The 20,342-nt window shown below is 39.2% G+C and overlaps 1 protein-coding gene across 7 annotated transcripts in view; it reads right to left on the bottom strand.

Moving 5' to 3' along the window:
• LOC135214723 (mitochondrial ribosome-associated GTPase 1-like) overlaps positions 1-20,342 on the bottom strand; it is a 234,003-nt gene that overhangs the window by 85,714 nt on the left and 127,947 nt on the right. For 6 of the 7 annotated variants that reach the window (XR_010314451.1, XM_064249053.1, XM_064249056.1 and 3 more), the window contains exon 3: positions 3,478-3,573. The exons of the other annotated variant lie outside the window; for it this stretch is intronic. Coding sequence is in view for 5 of the 6 variants with exons in the window: in XM_064249053.1 (XP_064105123.1) it covers positions 3,478-3,573 (96 nt within the window). In the remaining variant the exon portion in view is untranslated. The remainder of the gene's footprint in view (positions 1-3,477; positions 3,574-20,342) is intronic. 7 annotated transcript variants of the gene reach the window in all.

Raw genomic sequence — 20,342 nt, forward strand, 5'->3', positions numbered from 1 at the left:
ATTATCGGGATATATGATATATATAAACATAAAATATATATATATATATAATATAAATATATATATATATATCTATATTATATATAATATATATATGACTGGTAAAAATGTTCTGTAACAACAGAATTCCATCTAATAAAAGGAGCCCATAAAAACAGCAAAATATAGAGAGAAAAGTACTCTTCAGGTAGATGAATGAGAAAAGTTTACAGAAAAGGTGGTATTTATACCAAGAGGTCCATCCACAGGCAAGCCAATTTAGGTCACCCCCGCTGATAATCTTCCTTTAATCTTCTTAAGTGTTGGTTGAATGAAACCTTGTCAATCGTATCTGAAATCCATGCTCCTTTTGAGATGTTCATTACCTGCCTCTCTTTTATTAAGGCCGATTCCATCATTTGACTCTTGTACCGGGCAGTTGTTGCTGCTATAAATTACACGTGACAAATCCAGTTTATTCTATGGTTATGTTTATTTATATGGTTGAAAATAGCCGAGTTCTGTTGTCCATACCTAACTGACCGTTTGTGTTGTATTAATCTCTGGGGAAGTGATTTACTTGTAAATCCGATATAAGATTGGTCACAGTCCTGGCATGGGATCTTGTAAACCCCAGTGTCCTTGGGAGATGTCTTTTCTTGGACGTTAATCAGGGATTTGGCTAAGGTGTTTGGGTAAGTAAATGCAAAAGGGTTAGATTTTCCGAGGGTGTGGGTTACTCTCTTAATCGTGTCCAGGTGAGGAATTTTTATTTTATTGTTGGGTGTATCTCTGGTCTTGTCTTTGGGGGGTCGGTAGAAAATTACGTTTGCTTTGTGAATTGCTTTCTCAATTACATGGTCAGGATACTTTAAAGATGAAAGTTGCTTGCGAATTAGTTCAAATTCATTTTCCAGGAATTCTGGGGAACAAATTCATAAGGCTCTTAAGAACAGGTTGCTAGCTACACCTATCTTGATAGTAATGTCGTGATAGCTAAAGTAGTGAATGTATGAAAGTGAGAACGTTGGTTTTCTGTATATGGTAAATTTGTATTCTGTCGTGTCTCTGATTATTGAAAACATCAAGAAAAGGAATTCTGTTGTCTGTTTCCCATTCAACTTTAAATTTGATGCTGGGCACTAATGCGTAATTTTGAGAGGAATTCATTAAAATTGCCCCACCTATTATCCCAAAATGTTAGGATATCATCCACATATCTCATCCACAGCATGTTTTTTGGGTTTTATTGCATTTATTACTGCAGTTTCAAAGTATTCCATGTACAGATTGGCTAATACCACCTTTTCTGTAAACTTTTCTCATTCAACTACCTGAAGGGGGAGACAGCAGTCTCTGAAATATAGTACTTTTCTCTCTATATTTTGGGTGTTTTTTTTACTGGGATCCTTTTATTCCTATTATAATATATATATATATCTATATATATATATATATAGTATAATATATCTATATATATTATATATATTATATATATATATATAGATATATTTATGTATAACTGAATCACGAAAGTTTGGAACATAATAAATCCATGAATAAAGGTATAAGCCACGAAGGAAAAATAAACAATGGAGTTTCTGCAAGATCTTTCGATGTTCAACGTCCTTTACTCAGCAGATAAATTTATCTGCTGAATAAAGGACGTTGAACGTCGAAAGATCTTGCAGAAACTCCGTTGTTTATTTTTTTTTCGTGGCTTATACGTTTATATATTTTTTATTTATATTTATTTGACTATATAAATAATTTGTGTATGTATGTATGCATACATAATATGTTAAATATGTGCCCCTCCCGTAACATTTGTCTGGACCGGTATTTCCTTTCAAATATGATCTCTTTGGTTTCATAGAAACTTTCATGTCCATTAAAAGATCCTGTGTTTTCATGTGTTCACTAAGTAATTGCACATTATTTCTTTTTATGTTTCCCCAAATACATGGTCAGGTTGCTACCCTAGTGTGGAATCTTCCCTGTACATGGTGTCATTCATCCCCCCCACCATTTCCTTTTGACCAATCACAGTCCTGATTACAACCCAGTACAGCTAAACTAATTCTGGCTTTTATATCAGTTACCTACGAGTTCTGATCCATTAAACGTCGTAGCCACATTTTCCCTGTTAAATGTGATAACGGGCTGTTAATCAAAGTTATTTCAGTTTATATTATTGCAGTAATTACATCAAATTATTTGCATTATACCGTCATTACGGATTTATCATTGAGAATATTGGGTGTGTGCCTCCCCCTTATGAGCCAACAAAATAATGACTCATGCATTTACTGTTTAAGGTAAGTGCTTTTGTGATTCACTGTCATTGTTCAAACATTATTCTTGGTGATTGCAATGTTTTATTATAATATTTTTTTTTGGCTGTTGTGTCGTCGAATTTTGTGTATTTTGTAAATGCGTACTGGTTTGGGATAAGAGTTACCTTAGACAAGTTGCTGTTCGTGGCTTTAGTGACGTCATTGTACCAACCCCGTCCCCATTACAGTACAAGGATCACAGAGCTTGTCAAGTGAGCAACCAACCTTGGTGGTAATTCTACATGATGTCTTCGTGCCTGCTTTTACCTTGGAAATTTATCTTTCCTACACTTTTAGCGATTTAGATGTAGTAGTAGTTTATCTAACACCCACTCACTCTCTTTACCAACACATACCTTCTACACCCACCACCCCGAGGACCCCACCTTCTCTCAGCCGCTCTCTTCCGTGAAACACATGGCTCTCTGAGGAGGTAAATAACAGTTGATCGCCAAAAGATAACTACTGCTACTTAATCAAAAGCACTAAAACTGTAGGAAAAATCAATTTCCAAGGGAAAAGCAGGCACGCCATCATTACTTAGAAATACCAAGGCACCAAATCCAGAGAGATGTTTGAACTCAATGGCAGCTGGAAACAAAGTGGCGTGTTGACCAACAAGTGGGCAAGGCTTTACTGACCTTTCAGTAGTTAACTACCTTTTTATTAACTGTGAATAGTCATGTCCATCTCACTCCAGAAGCAATTTCCTATGTAAAGAATGAGGGTTTGTATTTGTGTAGGAAAATGGAAGTGTAATAATATTAATAAGCCAACTGTTACATATGAGGTAGTAATCTTCAAGGACAAACATTGTGTGGCCACATCAAGATTATTCATAATCAAATCGTTCCCACAACGATTATTTCTACAATATCAGGAACTGTTTTATCTTGTCACATGATGAAGACTAAACATTGTCAGGAATATGCACATTTCAGCTGCAAGAAACTGAGGAATAGAAGGCACTGTCACTCTTTCCATTACGTACCAGAGGGAAGGTCAACAAGAAGACATTGTACTATTCAATGAGATACTTGCATAAAAATATACATATTTTATCAATTATACCTAATACAAAAAGCAATCACTGTTCCAGTACTCTTAAGAGAATTTTTTTGTTTTACGAAAAGTTAAAAAAAAAATCATGATTCATTCTTACCTTACAGCAGTTAAGGTAAGGAGTTCCGTTATGTCGTCCGTGGGATTTTGTAACCCGAGATAATCAACATATTTATGGTTTCCTTTGTCATTCAAGCTGAAAGTGAAGTTCAATTAAATGTCATAGAAAACATAGTGTTTTTCTTTATACATTTTAAGAAGACAAATTCAAGTTGTTGCCAACACAAGAAGTCATTTTCATTATGTCTAATGTCACGTGGTACAAAAGTCTCTGTGAAATTCCACCACTCCTGTTCTACCTGTGCTTTATCTTTCACAAATCTCTAGTCTACTTTCACACAGTTCTCAAAGAAGCATGTCTGGGTCTTCCAACACATTTTGCTTGTACTGGAGCCTAGGTGATATGATCTCTTACCATTCTCCAAGGAATTGTCCATAGGACATGTCTGATTCACCTCCATTTCTTCCTCATCATTACCTCATTTACATAATTTTGAGGAGCTCAGAAGCAGCTTACTTTATTAAAAGAATCTTTTCTTAAGATTTTTGGGAAAAGAACTAGCTTTCTAATACAAATAAGGAAGTTGGTACTTTTAAAAACTTACAAAATCTTGTTAATATTTTAAACAATATTTCTGTAATCATCACTGAAAATAAGTTTTAATCTCCCCAAGTTACAATTAGTCCATGGGAAGAGCCTTTAAATCATTTATCACTCTAAGTACTATAGTTAACATAACCAAATTTACAGATAAAGGTTCTGTTATTAACCACTTTCAAACTGGACTGGTCAAGAATGATGCCCTGGTTATGATCTTTGATAAATGTATCTGTGATAACACAATATGAAGAACCACTATCAAGTTTGTATTCTTATTTCTTTTATTTTTACAATTCACATTCATTGTTAACGATGAAGAATGTTTGGTGATTGCACTGACTCCCTCAGTGTCTCTACATAAAGAGAAAACAGTCAACTGGTCATCTTCAAGTCCCCTATCTCCCACATGGTTGCTAGGGAATTCCAATCAATTAAAACATGTAACTCCACGCTGAAGATAGTAATGAAGGTTTAAAAGTGAAATTCCAGTAATCACAAGAGCTGACTGTACATGTTACTCTCTAAGTTAAAAAAAATTGGTGGGATTCCATATCTCTCAATCCTTTTTCAGGCAAACAGCCCACGTGCGTAAAAACATGTGCGGGACATGTGATTGCCAGATTGGGTGGTTCTGAACCAACCAATGGAGAAAGAGTTATCTTCATTCACAGCTAATCACACACAACCTCGCCTTCAAACAACGGAGGGGCTGTGGGGAGATGAAAGAGAGCATGAAATCCTATCAGTCAGTCTGACATTCCTGCCCTTATAATCTCATAATGCAGATAAGTTACTGAAAGATAAGCTTAGTGATCATGAACTATTATTGTTATATTATTACTTCCCTGAAAAGAATGAAAGTTTTTATGTTGCTGAGCTTATACTGAGCTTTATCAACTTTGAATATGAGTTTCTTTGTTTCAACAAGTAAATCATATAGCAGCTGACCGAAGTTCATTAATTAACCTGACATTTCAGTAGTCCAAGCTACCAGTTACAAAAGCATGGCACCACAGGTACATACATGGTGCAAAGCAATGGGGAGATTTTGATTGGATGATCATTGCCACAGGGTTCTTTCTATTGGCTATGAACCTGGTTGAGCAACGGAGGCACTAATTGACAGGTGCCAGGGGTTCTGCTTATTGGGCTCCACCTTCCGAGATGGAGGCAGCTTTTGCATTACCCCAGGAACGCATCTTCTTGTTCTTCTGACAATGGTAAGGACAGTCTTCTGGGCAACTTTGGGTTTGGGCTACCACTGAAGAATGAAGAGGACCCAGGAATGGATACCAAAATTCGTACGTTGCAAGACCACTACATAATTGCCTCTCCGTGAGGATAACCACAATCCTACATGAAAGGATTTCACACTCACAATGTATGAGAGAACGTAGCAGCAACCGCAATGCCAGCAGATTGTGAGGAACACCACAATCCTTGATGGTGACACTGGCTACTGCTGCTTCCAATACAAGTAATCCCTTGCCATTCTTTGATAGAAACCCATACTTGATGTTATAAAGGAAACCCTCTTCCAACACTCAGGAGAAAGATGAGGCACATAAAAGATAAAGATCGCCAACACCGAAAAATTCCTCCAGAAAGCCAAATGGTTGCCATCCGTGATACTTTGCACCCTTTGACACGAAACACAACTCGCAAGAAGAAACTAATTGCACTTTGGAAATGGAACAAGATGGACACCTAGAAGAAACCAAATAAGATTCTTGGAAGAGGTAAAAGTTCCTCAGTACATGACAAATAAACTTTGAGAGCTCGAACCAGACAAATCAGCATTTGTGATCTGACACCTACTATAGAATCATCCAACGATGCTGCTGTGACTCTACTTATGACGACGATGACACAAAATTGACCATCGAGGAGACATCTTGTTTCTAAATGACTGTTGCTAAGCGCAAGAGGCACCCTAAACAGAACCTTCTTATGAATGTCCGGATAGTGCAGAGGCAGGTGATTCAAAAATAAGTCCCTCCTCTCCTTGACAAGAATGTAGTAGATCCAGCCAAAATGCTAGCCTGGTATGTGAACCCCACTAAAACCTAAGTGATGAGGTTGTCAAACAGTCCAGGATCAAAGAAACCCCCATCAACTCTCACAACATCCACATAGAGTGGGACAACGCCTCCAATTGGCTGTGAAAGGTGTCTTCCAATACAAGCCTCACGATCTGTAACCCCTACCACACGAATCAACGAAGGAATGCAAAAGAGAAGAGCCTCCACAGATTCGTAAAGTGGAACTCGGACACTGGCAGAAGGGTTACCCACTACTTCATACAGAACACTCCTGATTAGGAAGCAAGGTTGAATCCTGTCTATTCGGCCCCAAAAGTGATGCTAGCCAAGAGTCGCCTTCCCCAAAAACTGTCCGACTCGGCTGAAACCAGATCAGCTTACTTGATGTTTGAGAGGCTACTGGTTTAGTTGAATACAACGTATCAAACATTGCTTGAATTAACTGTGAGGTTCCTCCAGAGCCTGGACTGTGGAGAGAGAGAGAATGGACAAAGTCCACCATCTGTTTATACTCGCTTTCCTTCACTGGAGAAACAAAAACCCACAACTAGCACCGATTCTCTCTTCAAAGGGTATCCTCTGTCAGTCCTGTCCGACCGCACTGGATCAGGAAAAGGAGAAAGGCAGAACATCCACAAGAGCAGCACCCAAGAACCTGGAACTTACTACACCTGGCTGCTCCATACCAACATCTGACATACATGATCCCATCATATGTGAGCCAACTGATCTGGTTGCGCAATGATACACCAACAAGATGATGATAAACGCTGACTCCTGAGAAATCCTGCACCGCTCCAGACACGATGATGTAACACCTGTCCGACTGCTGCCCCCCCCAACAAGAGCCAACAATCCCCAGTTCCGCAAATCATGCATCAACTAAAGACTGAAATATCCCTGAGCTAGTCTCGCTTGACTGCACATACCCGCACTATCCAATGACGACAACATAACACTTTTACCAAATATACCTTGGTGATGAACGCCCACCCCTAAGAGTCAACCACACTGTTGCACCAAATGTGTACCAACCGAGACGATGACAACCTTGAGCCAGTCTCACTCAAATAAGAAACCCCGCACCAGCCAGTGACTATGACATAACACCTGGCCAACTACAAATGGGCAAGCAGCTGGCCCTAGGTGCGAAGAGGTCGCAAAACGGGATCCAACAAACACCAGTTACACCAATACTAAACAAGGACGGGAGTCCGAAGCCGAAGCTATATTGATCAAGTGAGGGAAGGAAGTATTCCCGGAAACCCCGGTACCAAGGCCGAACCCACATTGAACCCCTTGAAGGAGGAACAGAAAAGCTGCAGGAAAAGGTTGAGAAAGAAGCAGAATGAGAGAAAAAGGAAGAAGCCACACTCGGATAACCACTGGAGCACCTAACGCTGACATTGTGCAGGTGGAGAACTAACTTGAGTGGCACATTAAAGTGCCTTTAATGACAGGTTACTACTGTGGAACCAATGGGGACCGCAGAAGGAAATTACCAGCTACCCTAACGAAAGGAGGCCGAAGACACAAACGGTACTAACTATGGTGCAGATGAACTGCCAACGGCCGTAGCCCCCCGCAATAACTGCAGTAAGCACGTTACATCCCAAACCCAGATAATATAAAAATGAGAATCGAAGAATGAAGATTACCAGCTACCCTATTGAAAGGAGGGGCTGAGGACACAACTGGTACTGATACATTCAACGATGGCGCAGACGAATCGGCAATTGCTATAACTCCCGCAAAAACCATGGAGGAAACATTACGTCTCAAACCCAGTAAACGATGAATATACAGAGTTGCGGAGGACTCTACATCCGCCTGTAAAGCATCCAGACCAGCACCCTGAGAACTACAGAACCCGTGGAGGTGCTAAGAGGACAGCCCCGCCAAAATTACTTCCCTCAACCCCGAAGAGAGAGAGAGAGAGAGAGAGAGAGAGAGAGAGAGAGAGAGAGAGAGAGAGAGAGAGAGAGAGAGTCGTCAAAACCCCCAAATTTTAGGATTGAAACAATGAACACACTTTGCTCTGCTGTGTTAATGGCAAAGAAAACAGGATGAGCAAGAGAAGACTCCGAAGCAACCCCCAAAGAATGCCCCAATAAAGAAGATTGTGTAAAGACATTAGAAGAGGTTTTAGAAGAAATTTGAAGAGAAAGAAAGTAGACCGACTCTGTTCTCCATGATAATCTTGACGAACATCATTTGCAAACTCAGGAAAATTCTCCATGACATGATCGTGAATACAGTCTGTATTCAAGCTACAATAATTTGATTTTACGATGGGGTTAGCAATTAATATTGGTATGACTACATTTTGAAAATGCAATTAACATTGGTACGAATACACTTTGAAAATCTTTCTGTGTCTCGCGCACAGCTGGTGCAGGCAGCGAGAGAGTTGAGTTGGAACATAGAATTTAGGCCAAAGGCCAAGTATTGGGAGCTATGAAGAAAGAGAATATGAAAGGAGGTAAAGTAAAAGGAAGGCACAGAGAGAGAGAGAGAGCAAATTACAATTGTCTAACTTCTCTACCTCCGTCTCTTTACACCATCTTCTAAGTTAATAAGTATTGTCTTAATGATATGCTTCTTGTATAACAGTGTACAGCCATGAACAACCAAACGAGAAACTACTTTGTTTGCTAATACAAACGAATCCGATAGCAACATCCATTTACAGTATTCAATCGGCATACAACAGTAAACACTTTCCGTAGTTATGTTATAAATGGTGTAATATAGAATAGGACTGAAATAATTTATGAAACCACTTTACTTGCTGTGAGAGCGTCATGGCAATATAATTGCAACTGTAAATGTAGCTGAAGCTGATTAGGTAATATTACATGCATCGGCAACATGGATAAAACTCCCAAGCTTTTATATGAATTCAAACACAGGCATGGTAAAAAGAAAAAACTACTTCCATGAAAGGCTCATTTACTGCTGTTTTCACACCGATAAAAAATAAATTATGTAAAGCTCATAAAACTGATGAAAATGAGTGAAAACGAACGGAATTGCTGAAATTTGTAAAATCTATTAACGGAGGGAGGAAAAACAACTAGTGTACAATGAGACGTATTAGTCAAATTTGGACTTAAAAAATTATGTCGTAAGACAAACAATATGAATTTTTTCCAATAAGTAAAGTATCCAGATATTCATTTATGCTAACTAGGAACAAGAACATTTGCCAAGGCCCAGTGAGATGGTTGCATCTGGAATGAAGGAAATTGACTAGTCGGCATCCCCCCTTTCCAGTAGGGCTATGTGTTAACGGCAAGCTTGTAATTGTAATTCAAAATTAACTAAAAATGTTCTAAGTAATTTAAAGTGTAAATCTTTAATCTATTTAATATCAAATTTCAGCTGTAATTTGATAATACAACTGGTAATTGTATTTGTAACTGTAATTGACATATAGCATCATGTAATTACTATTACTGACAGAAATTCGTCTGCTAAACGGATGAAGACATCATACTACCGAATCCCGTCACCTGAGGGAATATTCTTGGAAAGCAATGAAATGTACAAATTCCTTATGATTTCAGATTTATATGGCACAAGATACCATTATTAGCTATGTTAAAATGCCAACATAGACGAAAGCACGGTATAGGTGAGGAGTAACTTAGTTACGTCAGTGTGAGGTAGCCAATCAGGGCCAAGAAGCGCTATGGGAATAACGCTTTCTTCTAAATACCTCGGTTGCATCAGCTGAATCCCGAACCAAAATATAATCGCTATATTAGTAGTTACAATACGATATGAGGATACATACAATATTGGATGACATAGCTGGCAAGCCTACACAATGATGAAGTTAGACCGAATCTGATTCTCGTTCTTGTTCAATTACATTTTTGTACCGAATAGCATACGATCTGATTCTCGTTTCGTGTTCAATTACTCTGGTACTGAATCATCATAAGTCAGAATGCACTGAACCTCCAGGATTGGCCAATATTAGTAATTACTATACCGATATGTAGTGTAAAGTATACTTTAGGGTAAGCCACTGTTGTTAATGTTATTCAATTTCCTTTTGCACTGAATTATCATAAGTCAATATTGATTGCCGAGAGATTTAACTGATATTTAAATTACCATACCGTATATGCATAAAGCCAAATTGACAAACTGATCACCAGGATTACCACTACCGAAAGACAACCAAATTTATCCATAGAAAGAAAAGAGGAACCTTTGAAGACAAAGGAGCGCTATTCAACTCTTCAGAACCAGACAAACCAGAAACCACATCCAAATGATCAACCACAGATTAGAAACCTTCTGTTGCAACGAAGCAGGAAATAAAACCAAAGATGGCTCTAAAGATGAACCTTCACACTAGACACTAAAGGGAGTCCGAACCCGAGGGAACCTGCACTTCTCTTCCCAAACACTACGTAACCTATTATCGCTACTTGTCTCTCCCTGGCCTAACTTTACATTAACCTTAGAACTTACACCTTAAGCAGGAATCTGCTGCTAAACACTGCCTGCTCGGGAGGGGGGGGGGGGGAGGGGGGGGGGCAGTAGATCCTACCCTTCGGGTTTGTGGTTCTCCATGACCCCCGCCACCCGTTAGGGCTGGTTCTGGAACAAGCAGGGGAGCTGACAGAGAACAGTTAGTATCACCTACGCTACTACTGCTCTCTATTCCAATTAGCTTGGTCATGAAATGAGCAAACAAGTTGGACATTCTGTCTTCCAATTCTGAACTGTTCCTTCTCTAGCTCTTCGTTGCTTAACTCTTGCGATTTTGCCACTATCTTCTATTTGCTCTTAGAGACTAGAGATTCTGACAACTAAGGTAGTCCTCTAACTGATCTAATGAACTAATCCTTACATTCTTTACCCCTCTGAATGACATGCATTGCACTTCCCTACAGCAAAAACAAAAAGAATGTCTGTTGTTTTGAGGGTACTCATCCTTCGTTGCACGTAGCACAGGAACAAAGCATGCCGACATCTCAACCAGCAGCTGTTGGAGGTGAGGCTGATGAAACAGAGACTGAGGTAACTATTTTCTTGATAGGCTCGACCATCTCCTCCAGACGATAACAGAGATGTTCCAAAAAAACAATCAAAATATGATCCAAATCGGGGAAAATTGGAAGAGATGTCGTAAATGAAAGCCAAGGATATCAAACCCTAACAAGGCCTCGGTAAGTATTGTGAGGGTTGGGCTAAAAGACCAAAAGTTTGCTGGGAGCAGGAGTGTAGTGCAATGTGAATAAATTCAAGTTCTAGCTAAAAATAATTTACTTTAGACCATGGAACTATTATTTTATTGTGCATAAAAAGCCATAAACCCGATTTTTCGCTAGTACGAGTCAGTGGGGCTTACATTCTGTGATCATTAGCTATTTGTAGAAGCAAAAATTGTTTAGAAGAATTTATCATTATATTTATTAGTTTAATCTAAAGAAATGTCTCACAATTATTATCAATAATATGATATAGGTAAAACTTTCAGATAACAATGTCGGCAATAGCTTACAAGGCAGTAGCCTACAATCTACATCGATTCAGTGAGAATATGTTAGGTAGACTGTAGTAGGTATTGTCTGTAGCCTATAACCTAGGATTATATATCCTTAAGGTGAACGAAAATAACCTGGATTAGGTAGTAACTTAAATTAGGGTAAGATTTAAGGACATATACTGTTAGGCTATGGGCCTAGGCAGTAGCCTAAGTTTACACCAAAGACCTTAGAATTAAATAAACAGAAGTTGTCACTTCCCTTCAGTGGTCCTTTGTACTACAAAAATATGCTTTAGAAGGGTTCCAATTACTTGGTCCCTGAACAAGGTGCTTAGACTTTCAATCAGCCCCTCAATTCAGTGGACCTTCCTCTTAGATGGGGACAACTACTACTCATAAGTGTACATTATGCGATATTCTTGATTGTATTATAAGGAGCTTGCATTAAAAACTGAGCTCTCTCAGATGGGGACAATACATCACTCAAATGGCTGACCATCAATTATTACTGTCCTCTGGCCTGTCATTCTTGGCTAAGAATGGGATTCCTCTAAGAAGGATTCAAGCACTTAAGGTCTACCTAAAGGTCATGGCAGGCAGCCCAAAAGGTCCGTTTTTTCCTAGACTCTAGCAACACTTGCCACGAACTTAAACAAATTCGACTACACTGTGTATCAGTAGGTGGCATAGATATCCTTGACCCGTAGGCACTGGAGCGGCAAACCACAGGTCTTCCCAGGCAAGTATGCTGATTATTGCTGGGGAAGGTTTGACAATATGTATTGCAACCATACCCAGCATTCTTAGGTAAGTCACCATAGACCTCCACTCTAAAAAATGTATGTTCACACTTTATTTCCTGTTCTTTGCTACAAAACCTGAAGGTATTTGGAATAAAGAATGGGGCCTTGAAACTAGTAGTTTAACCCTGTACCAAAAAGGTTTTTGGTTTGTTGGTATTAAAATCCAAGAGCTTTTCGTCATCTGTCAATTTTTTGTAAAGCTCCTTGAGGACAAAAGAGTGACTACACTATCAAAAAACAGGTTTTGATGTAGGAAAAACTTATTTTTGGTAGTCATTCCCGAGTCCTCAAAAACCTCCCACTTCCCTGACGAAAAGGCATGGGTGAGGAATCATCCTACATTGACCAACAAAAAGGAATGGCTTTTTAGTCGGATTTTTGTTGTATGTAAACAATGTGACTGTGCATATGCACATAATCATTTCTTCTTTTTGCAGTTTTGACATAGGTTAATTGGGTACCAGTGTTCGCTGAGGACAAGAGAAAGTGCCCTCTTATCCCGAGTCCATTTATACTCTATCACCCACTATAATGCTTATCATTATGACGCAATACCTGGCCACAAGACCTGTTCAGGGAATATTTTGACATTAGTCTGGTCACCATGGAGCTCTGGATAGCCCATGGAAAGGGTAATCCTTGAAGACTTGACAGCAAATACCAAAATTTCGTCTTTTTTACATCAGAACTTGTTTTTTCTTTATCTGAATGCCATGCTAAGACTAAAAATGAACATATAATTCTGCATTAGTTGGCTTTTGGTACACAAAGAACTCAAAACTTCAGAAACATTAGGACATCCAAAAAAGGTAATTTGCACTCAGATTCCTTTCCATATGTGAACTTGATTTATCGTATCTGACTATTAACACAATCTACTAGTTCATTGAATATATTGTTATAATGACTGAAAAGAATGAAAACATCATCCACATAGTGGACCTAAAATATTGGTTTAAACTGAGACGAGGAAGAACTCATAATAGTCTCCTCCACGAACTCCATGCATATATTAGCTAAAACTGGTGAGAAGGGGGCTCCCATTGCTACTGCACATCTTTGTTCATACACGTGACCATTGAAAGTGAAAATAGTGAACTCTATGCACAGTTTAGCGAGGTCAAGAAATACTTCTGGAGGGTAGGCATAAACTTGGGTCATTACCAAACTTTTCACATAATTTTTCAATCACATAATCAAGAGGGACAGTAGTAAATAAAGAGGTGACATCCAGACTATACTTTTTCCCCAAAAGACATACAACTCTTAATCTCTGAGTGAAATAATTCCTGGAGCTGATATGTGCGGAGGATATCATTCAGCCAACATGGATTGGGAGGCACCACACATAACTACAATAGGTTGCAGAGGACATCCATTTTTATGAACTTTAGGGATCCCGTAGAGGTAAGGAAGGTTAGGTGCCTGATATCTTGATGAGTTTGACCTTACCTAACTCTTCATTGGAAAAGCTTGAACATTTTTGTTGAATGAATTTTGTACTGCATCGATAGAAGGCACTTTTTTCGACGTAATGGAAGTATTACATGTATTGTCATTAAGTAATCTTCATGCTTTAATTCTTAGACAACTCTTCTTAGGCTTTCTTGTGTCTCAGAGGAATGCAAAAATTGCTTTTTATTAATTTGGAGGCAAGAAGCGGCCCCTTCAAAATATCAAGTTTTTCTTGTGGTTTATGATATCTAAAATTACTGATAGAGGATAGGCTTTTAATAAAAAAAAATCTTTTTGCTGACCTAAATTAATATTCAAACCTAAATTTAGTATCCCTAAATGAGTGCTATCCAATCAGGAAGATGAAAGGTTAATGCCCTGATTGGTCTCATTTACTTTTGCCCAAGAAGACTGGCACAGTCTGTCAAGTTTTAACTGAAGGTTATGAAAATAATCAGTGCCCCTGAAATGCACAACTTTCTTGTGAATATTGAGGCTGTTTGATGGTTTCCTGGAATATCACAAAAAAAAATCAAAATTTTCAATTTGTCTTTTAAAGAAAACAAATTTTCACACAAAAAAAAAAAAAAATGAATAGCTGCCCGGATGACTGTCTAGTTTACCTGTTCTCCACCAGGTGTGTCTTGAATGTTTTAGCTCTTGTCAGAATTCTCCTTGACAGCCCACTAAGTTGTGGGGAGGCTGGGTGGGTCTACTTTAACAGTAGGTAAGTATCTAAATAATAAATTTTATTATGAAAATTTTTATTACTTGAGATGAATCTTACCTACTGTTAAAGTTAGCTGATTCCCACATTAAGAAGAGGATGGTGGTTAGCGCAGCTAGACAAAATTCTGCTCAGCCATTTGAGCTAAAGGTTTCTTATACGAAACCCAAAACATTCTCACCTGATCTGGAATCCTTGGTGGATTTTACTACCACCAGAAGTTGGATTTCATTCAGGGAGCAAGGCTCTCATACATATGCAGCAAAGAGTAGCCTTGCGGAGAATACCTCTTCGATTCAGCCAGCATGAAACGCAAGTGGTATGAGGGACCCCTGTGCCTGGGTCCAAAAGCCCTATCAAACGACAGTCACTTAAAATTAATACCTTTACAATATAAAGGTATGCTCCTATACAAAATTTGTACCTTCCCACTCCCCAAAATATTAAAACCCCGGGATTTAAACAAAAGAGCCTAAAGAATTGCTCTTTTTTGGTTCAGGAAAAGACTACCCATTACTAGTAGTGGATTAAGGGCTTTACTGTTTTCAAACACAATTCTGTATACTTAAGGTAGTGATCAGGCAAAAACTGAATTGTACTTCTCCTGTGACACATCAATCCTATTCTGGAGTGACAAATTGACTTAACACTAAATGAAGTTGCAACTGCTGCTCACGTTATGAACGTTTAACTTCAATAAGGTAGAAGATATGGAGCTAGTTCTCATACACTAGCCTATCCATTATGTCACAGAGGACCTTGTGTTCCTTGACAAAGTTTCTAAAAATCATAACACAAAAGGTTAACATTGCCTCTTCCAGGCTTTACCTTCACAAATACATTCTAGGTTTTCTAAAACCACAAAACAAAAGGTTGATTTTTGCCTCTTCCAGCCTAACCTTTGACCACAACATCTGTTTTTCTTAAAACCACAAAACCAAAGGTTAATTTTGCCTCTTCCAGCATTTACCTCTGACAAAGATGTTCAAGGTCTCTAAAAGAAAAGGATGATAAAAATGTTGTAGGTTTAACCTTTAAATTTAAATGCCCAATAGGATAAAGTTTCCTCTTTTCCCCCTCAAGGGGTTAGATTGGAATTCTTACAGGGAACTGTAAGAATTCCAATCGCCCTCAGCTCTAAGGCAGAAAGCTAAAATAGCATTCCCTTACACCAGCTTAAAGAAGGGTGCTGACAGCAAATTTACTTGTTAACCACTGCTAAATAAAAAATTTTAAAGTAAATTCAGAAAAAGTTTAGACCTGCATCTAAACTCCAGAGAGAGACTGATATAGAGATGAAGGGGCTTCAATCTCAACACCTTACAGTGCTGGTTCTCAGCAAGATCTAAAAGTACTTGATGCAATACTGAGAAAAGTACGTATGGAACGATAACTTTGGAAGTAGACAGTGAAAAGTCTTCTCTCCTCTAAACAGAAAACGTTGACGTCTACAAGGTTCCAGGTAATGAAAATTCCTCCAGAATGGTACCCTCAGCAACACACAGACCACTGCTTCTGACCCCAGGCCATGGCAGTTTTAAATTAAGGACAGATCCTATGATAACTTGAAAATCTTATTATTGGGAGGGGACATTCTAACCTCTCCAAGCAGTTAAGGAGATGCCTACGTCAATGGAACTGTATGGAATTGTGTAGTAGAGTTGATTTCTTCTCAACGGAAGAATGAGACATCTACCAAGAGCATTGGAAATTCTGAAAAGTTTTGCCCTGAGGCTACAAGGGCTCTACAGGAGACTAAGCAATTCTTGAACATGAAATTGCTCGATAGAATTCAGAGTAGATACACGGGGCAGGCCTATGAGTCTGAATTAGGCAAAATTTAAGGAGACATCCACTGCTCAAGCCTGAGGGCCAACAAAGTAGTATTAATCATTTGGCTGTCCCTGTTCATCTACATGCTAGGAAACTAAATGAGTGTTCCTTAAATCCACCCAAGTGCCAAACTTATGGATGTCAGGGCCCTTGTAGGCAGTTGTTCTTCCTGAATCCCCAACTGCTACAACACTGTCCTTCCACAGAATGGATGATCAAACCAATATGTTGTTTCATTTCACTCACAGCAGAAAACTTCCCACAAAGACTTTGTTTCTGACCAGGAATAAACCTACTAAGCATCCTGATGTCTTTCCACTGCCCTGACATCTAAAACGTTTTACCAGGTGTAGTTGACCATCCTATGTTGCATGAAAGGTTAATGACACTAGTTAAACTTTGTGTTGCATGACAGAGGGACAAGACCAAAACTTGGACTTAGGTTTAAGAAGCAAATGGACGATTCCTGGTTAGTGTCCCTCATACAGTCCTGGAGCCAAAGTTGGTTCTAGATTACTTTCAAATTTAATTAAAGTTATTTGTTAGTCGTAATTCTTACGCTGAAACCATACATTAATTGAGCATGATTATCTGGAAATAACCCATAAGGTCGTTTCCTGATGAGGAAAAGCCCTTACCATAAAGGAAGTTTCTTTCCGGTCTAAAATCTTCCAGCGGCACATACCTATTCATCTTGACCAACGAGCATGCATAATTAAATATCCCCCCCACATCACTAGATAAGAATGGGGATATAAAGAATTAACAATATAGTGCATAGAAATTGGGCCAGAAGAAGCAACAGGTCCTTGGCCTTTGGAATACTGTTGACAGAGTGGGCTAACTTGAATAACTGATTCAGTAGAAGTGTCTTGCTCCTAAAGTCGACACCATCTACCAATGGGCAACAAGTTCCTGACATAACTTATAGAGCGCTGCACACTAACCCAAACAAAGTGCACAGAACAGCAATACCTTTTAGTAAAATCCCTTTGAAGGAACTTGCATGACTGTGGATGTATGGCAAGTGGAATGAATACATTCTGCATGTGTACCACAAGTCTGACCATTCTTTGGAAAGGCACTAAAACCATGCTAGAAACCCAACAAGTATATGGGCAGACACTTACTGTTATTCAGTCTCCAAATGTCCAAGAATATCTCCGATTACTTATGGGTGTCTTCTTAAAGAACTACCCTTGGACTATCATTCCCTCTATATACAATCTCCTACTAAAAGAGACTTATGAGAGATCTCTGCTGAAGACAAGGGAAGCTATAAGAAGGAGAATAAACCAGTGGAGGACAATCACTAAGAATCACAACTGCCCTTCACCATCTCCACCATATAACATAATGGTCCCAAGTCTCTCCATGCATGTTAGAAGGCTGCAACTGTCCATATCTCAGAACCTGAATCTGCACTTATCCCCGAAAGGTATAAAATAAGACTACCAATAGATAATCCCGAACTGCATAATCAGACAGGAAGCAAAAGTGTTCTCACTTCCAAACAGAGCGAGTATATGCAGCATCAGAAATGAGTTACCTGTTTTAGTTACTTGTTTCCTCACTAAAAATTCCCGCTGGGTTGGCGTCTCCACCTCTCTAAGAAGTCACAGAGACGAGACAACATAAATAGAAGATAATAACTCAAGTTAGACTGAAAATCCATCAGCAAGTCTGTCTGTCTCGAGTTCATTTACCCACAGGAAAGAGAAAGAAAGCGAACCTCCTATTAAAGACGGTTAAAGGACCAATAAGCGTTGTACAGCAAAAGGCGGCCTTCGGCTCTCCGTGACTTTGAAAGACAAGACGACAAGCCAAGGCAGACACAAAGGGAGATTGTGTCCGAGGGCAAGAAAAGTTACAAAATGCTCTCAAATTGGAGAAAGCGTTGGTTCTCTTCTCCAATATTTAGAGTGCACCAAAATACCTAAGACAATCAAGATATATTCTCTATGTGGCCTCTATCCTCAACAAAATGAGAATACAGGAAGGCGTAATGCGAGTTCCTCCAATTCCATTCAAACTCTTCTTCCGTCAGCAGGCGACAGAAGGAGACAGCTGCCGACAGGAGGTAAACAAAGAGCTTAAAGGATTGCTCTTTCTCCGCAACCCTTGGCAACAAAAAGCAACACTTATCAGTGAAAGGTGACAGTAGCTAAGTGCTGTAATGAATCCACCACGACTCAATGAGAGCAAGACAGTTTAAGCGACTCAAGACTTCGGCCAAGTTCCCACTCCGCGCGATTCAACTGCGTTCACACGAGTCAACAACGTCCACAGCAGGGTTCCCATACGTATCACACCAAATTATCGTACCAAATCTCTTCAAATGATCGTATTTTGCTTAATAATTGTTTATCGTACAGAGGGTCAAATTATCATACTAGTACGATAATTATCGTACGTCTGGGAACCCTGGTGATGGTCCGCAGTCAGCATAAGTCGACAGAGGGAGAGAGAGAACGAGGCGCCAAAAGTGGGAGGCGGTGGGAGAGGAGTTACAACAACACTCCCGCCTCGTCCGAAAGCGATCGTACATACTTGAAAGCATTCCTATATGAAACCAAGTTAGAAATCTCTGAAGTTAGAATATCTAACTCAGCGAGAACTGTAGATACTACAGAAAGTGTAGACTTGAAAGAGAAACATTAATCGAGGCAGTAGTAAGAGATTTGCTGATAGCCGAAGAGGAAGCACGCAAAGAACAAACACAAGCATTACAAAGAAAAAGGAATATGTTAGCATACAAGAATTTAGAATAACCAAAATATGAGAGATAAACAGTCGACCGAGTCGACATATCTAAACGTGTAAAACTAGCTACAGATACATTATCATCTCAATAAAATGTCTACACCTATATCATATATATTAAGCCTATGCATGCCAACACCTCAAACTAAGTGTTGAAGACGACAGAATGCGCCTACAGAGCGAGCATTAACGCTTACAGAAACGGTCCTTATGTGAACTCTTTAACAGTCCTTTGGCGAACGCTTTAAACGAGATTCAGACCATGAAAAGGGCGAAGTAGGTACTATTGGAGGGCACAGAATCCCATCGTCCCGAGAACCGACCCGGTTCCCTGGCAGCGGATGTTTCCAACTGTCGCAGGGCAGTCCTAGGCTCGGGCTATGTACAGACAAGAGAACCAACACCTTACTTCTAACAGGGAACACAAAAATGAGCGCACACTGGAGGGATTCTGAACGTTCCCGTCATGAACTAAGTTCAAATTGTATTTTTTTTTTTTTTAGAACTAAAAAATAGATTAATGTTCTAACTTCTTGTTACGCTTTTCCTGAACCGAATGGGGAGTAGAAGGCAGAGCTACAATGGAAGTCAATACTAGCCTACTAAAATGCCTAGTCTGAGTAGGGATAGCCTGACAGGTTTAAGCCCTGATCTAACTAATTGCTTTCGCAATCTATTAGTTCCAGTCTTCCTATATCTGACATATTCAGGCATAAATTTCTCAGAACAATTCCCTACATTCTTCACATCTAGTAGTTCCAAAATCACACCCTGTACCCCTGCCAGTACAAAAGAAATGTTGATAAACATTCCTACATAGCCTGATGTTATTGGTTTTACTTCCAGTGGAAGATATCCTAGGAAAATGAAATTACAATACCGTAAACAGGTGTAAAACAGCCAAACTTCATAGAATACCGACAATCGCCTAGCCGCAATGGTGGCAAGGAGAATTCTGACAAGAGCTAAAACATTCAAAAAACACACCTGGTGTAGACCAGGTAAACTAGACAGTCATCCGGGTAGCCATTCGATTTTTTTGTTTTGTTTGAATGCCGACTCGCCTAATTGGCGGGGAGATATAGCTAAATTTAACAGTAGGTAAGATTCATCTCAAATAATGCATTTTTCTTCAGTTGGCTGAAGAGGACCACCGTGTGAACAGTTGAAAG

The sequence above is a fragment of the Macrobrachium nipponense genome, chromosome 46 (assembly GCF_015104395.2).
Source record: "Macrobrachium nipponense isolate FS-2020 chromosome 46, ASM1510439v2, whole genome shotgun sequence".
In the NCBI taxonomy this organism is placed as follows: domain Eukaryota; kingdom Metazoa; phylum Arthropoda; class Malacostraca; order Decapoda; family Palaemonidae; genus Macrobrachium; species Macrobrachium nipponense.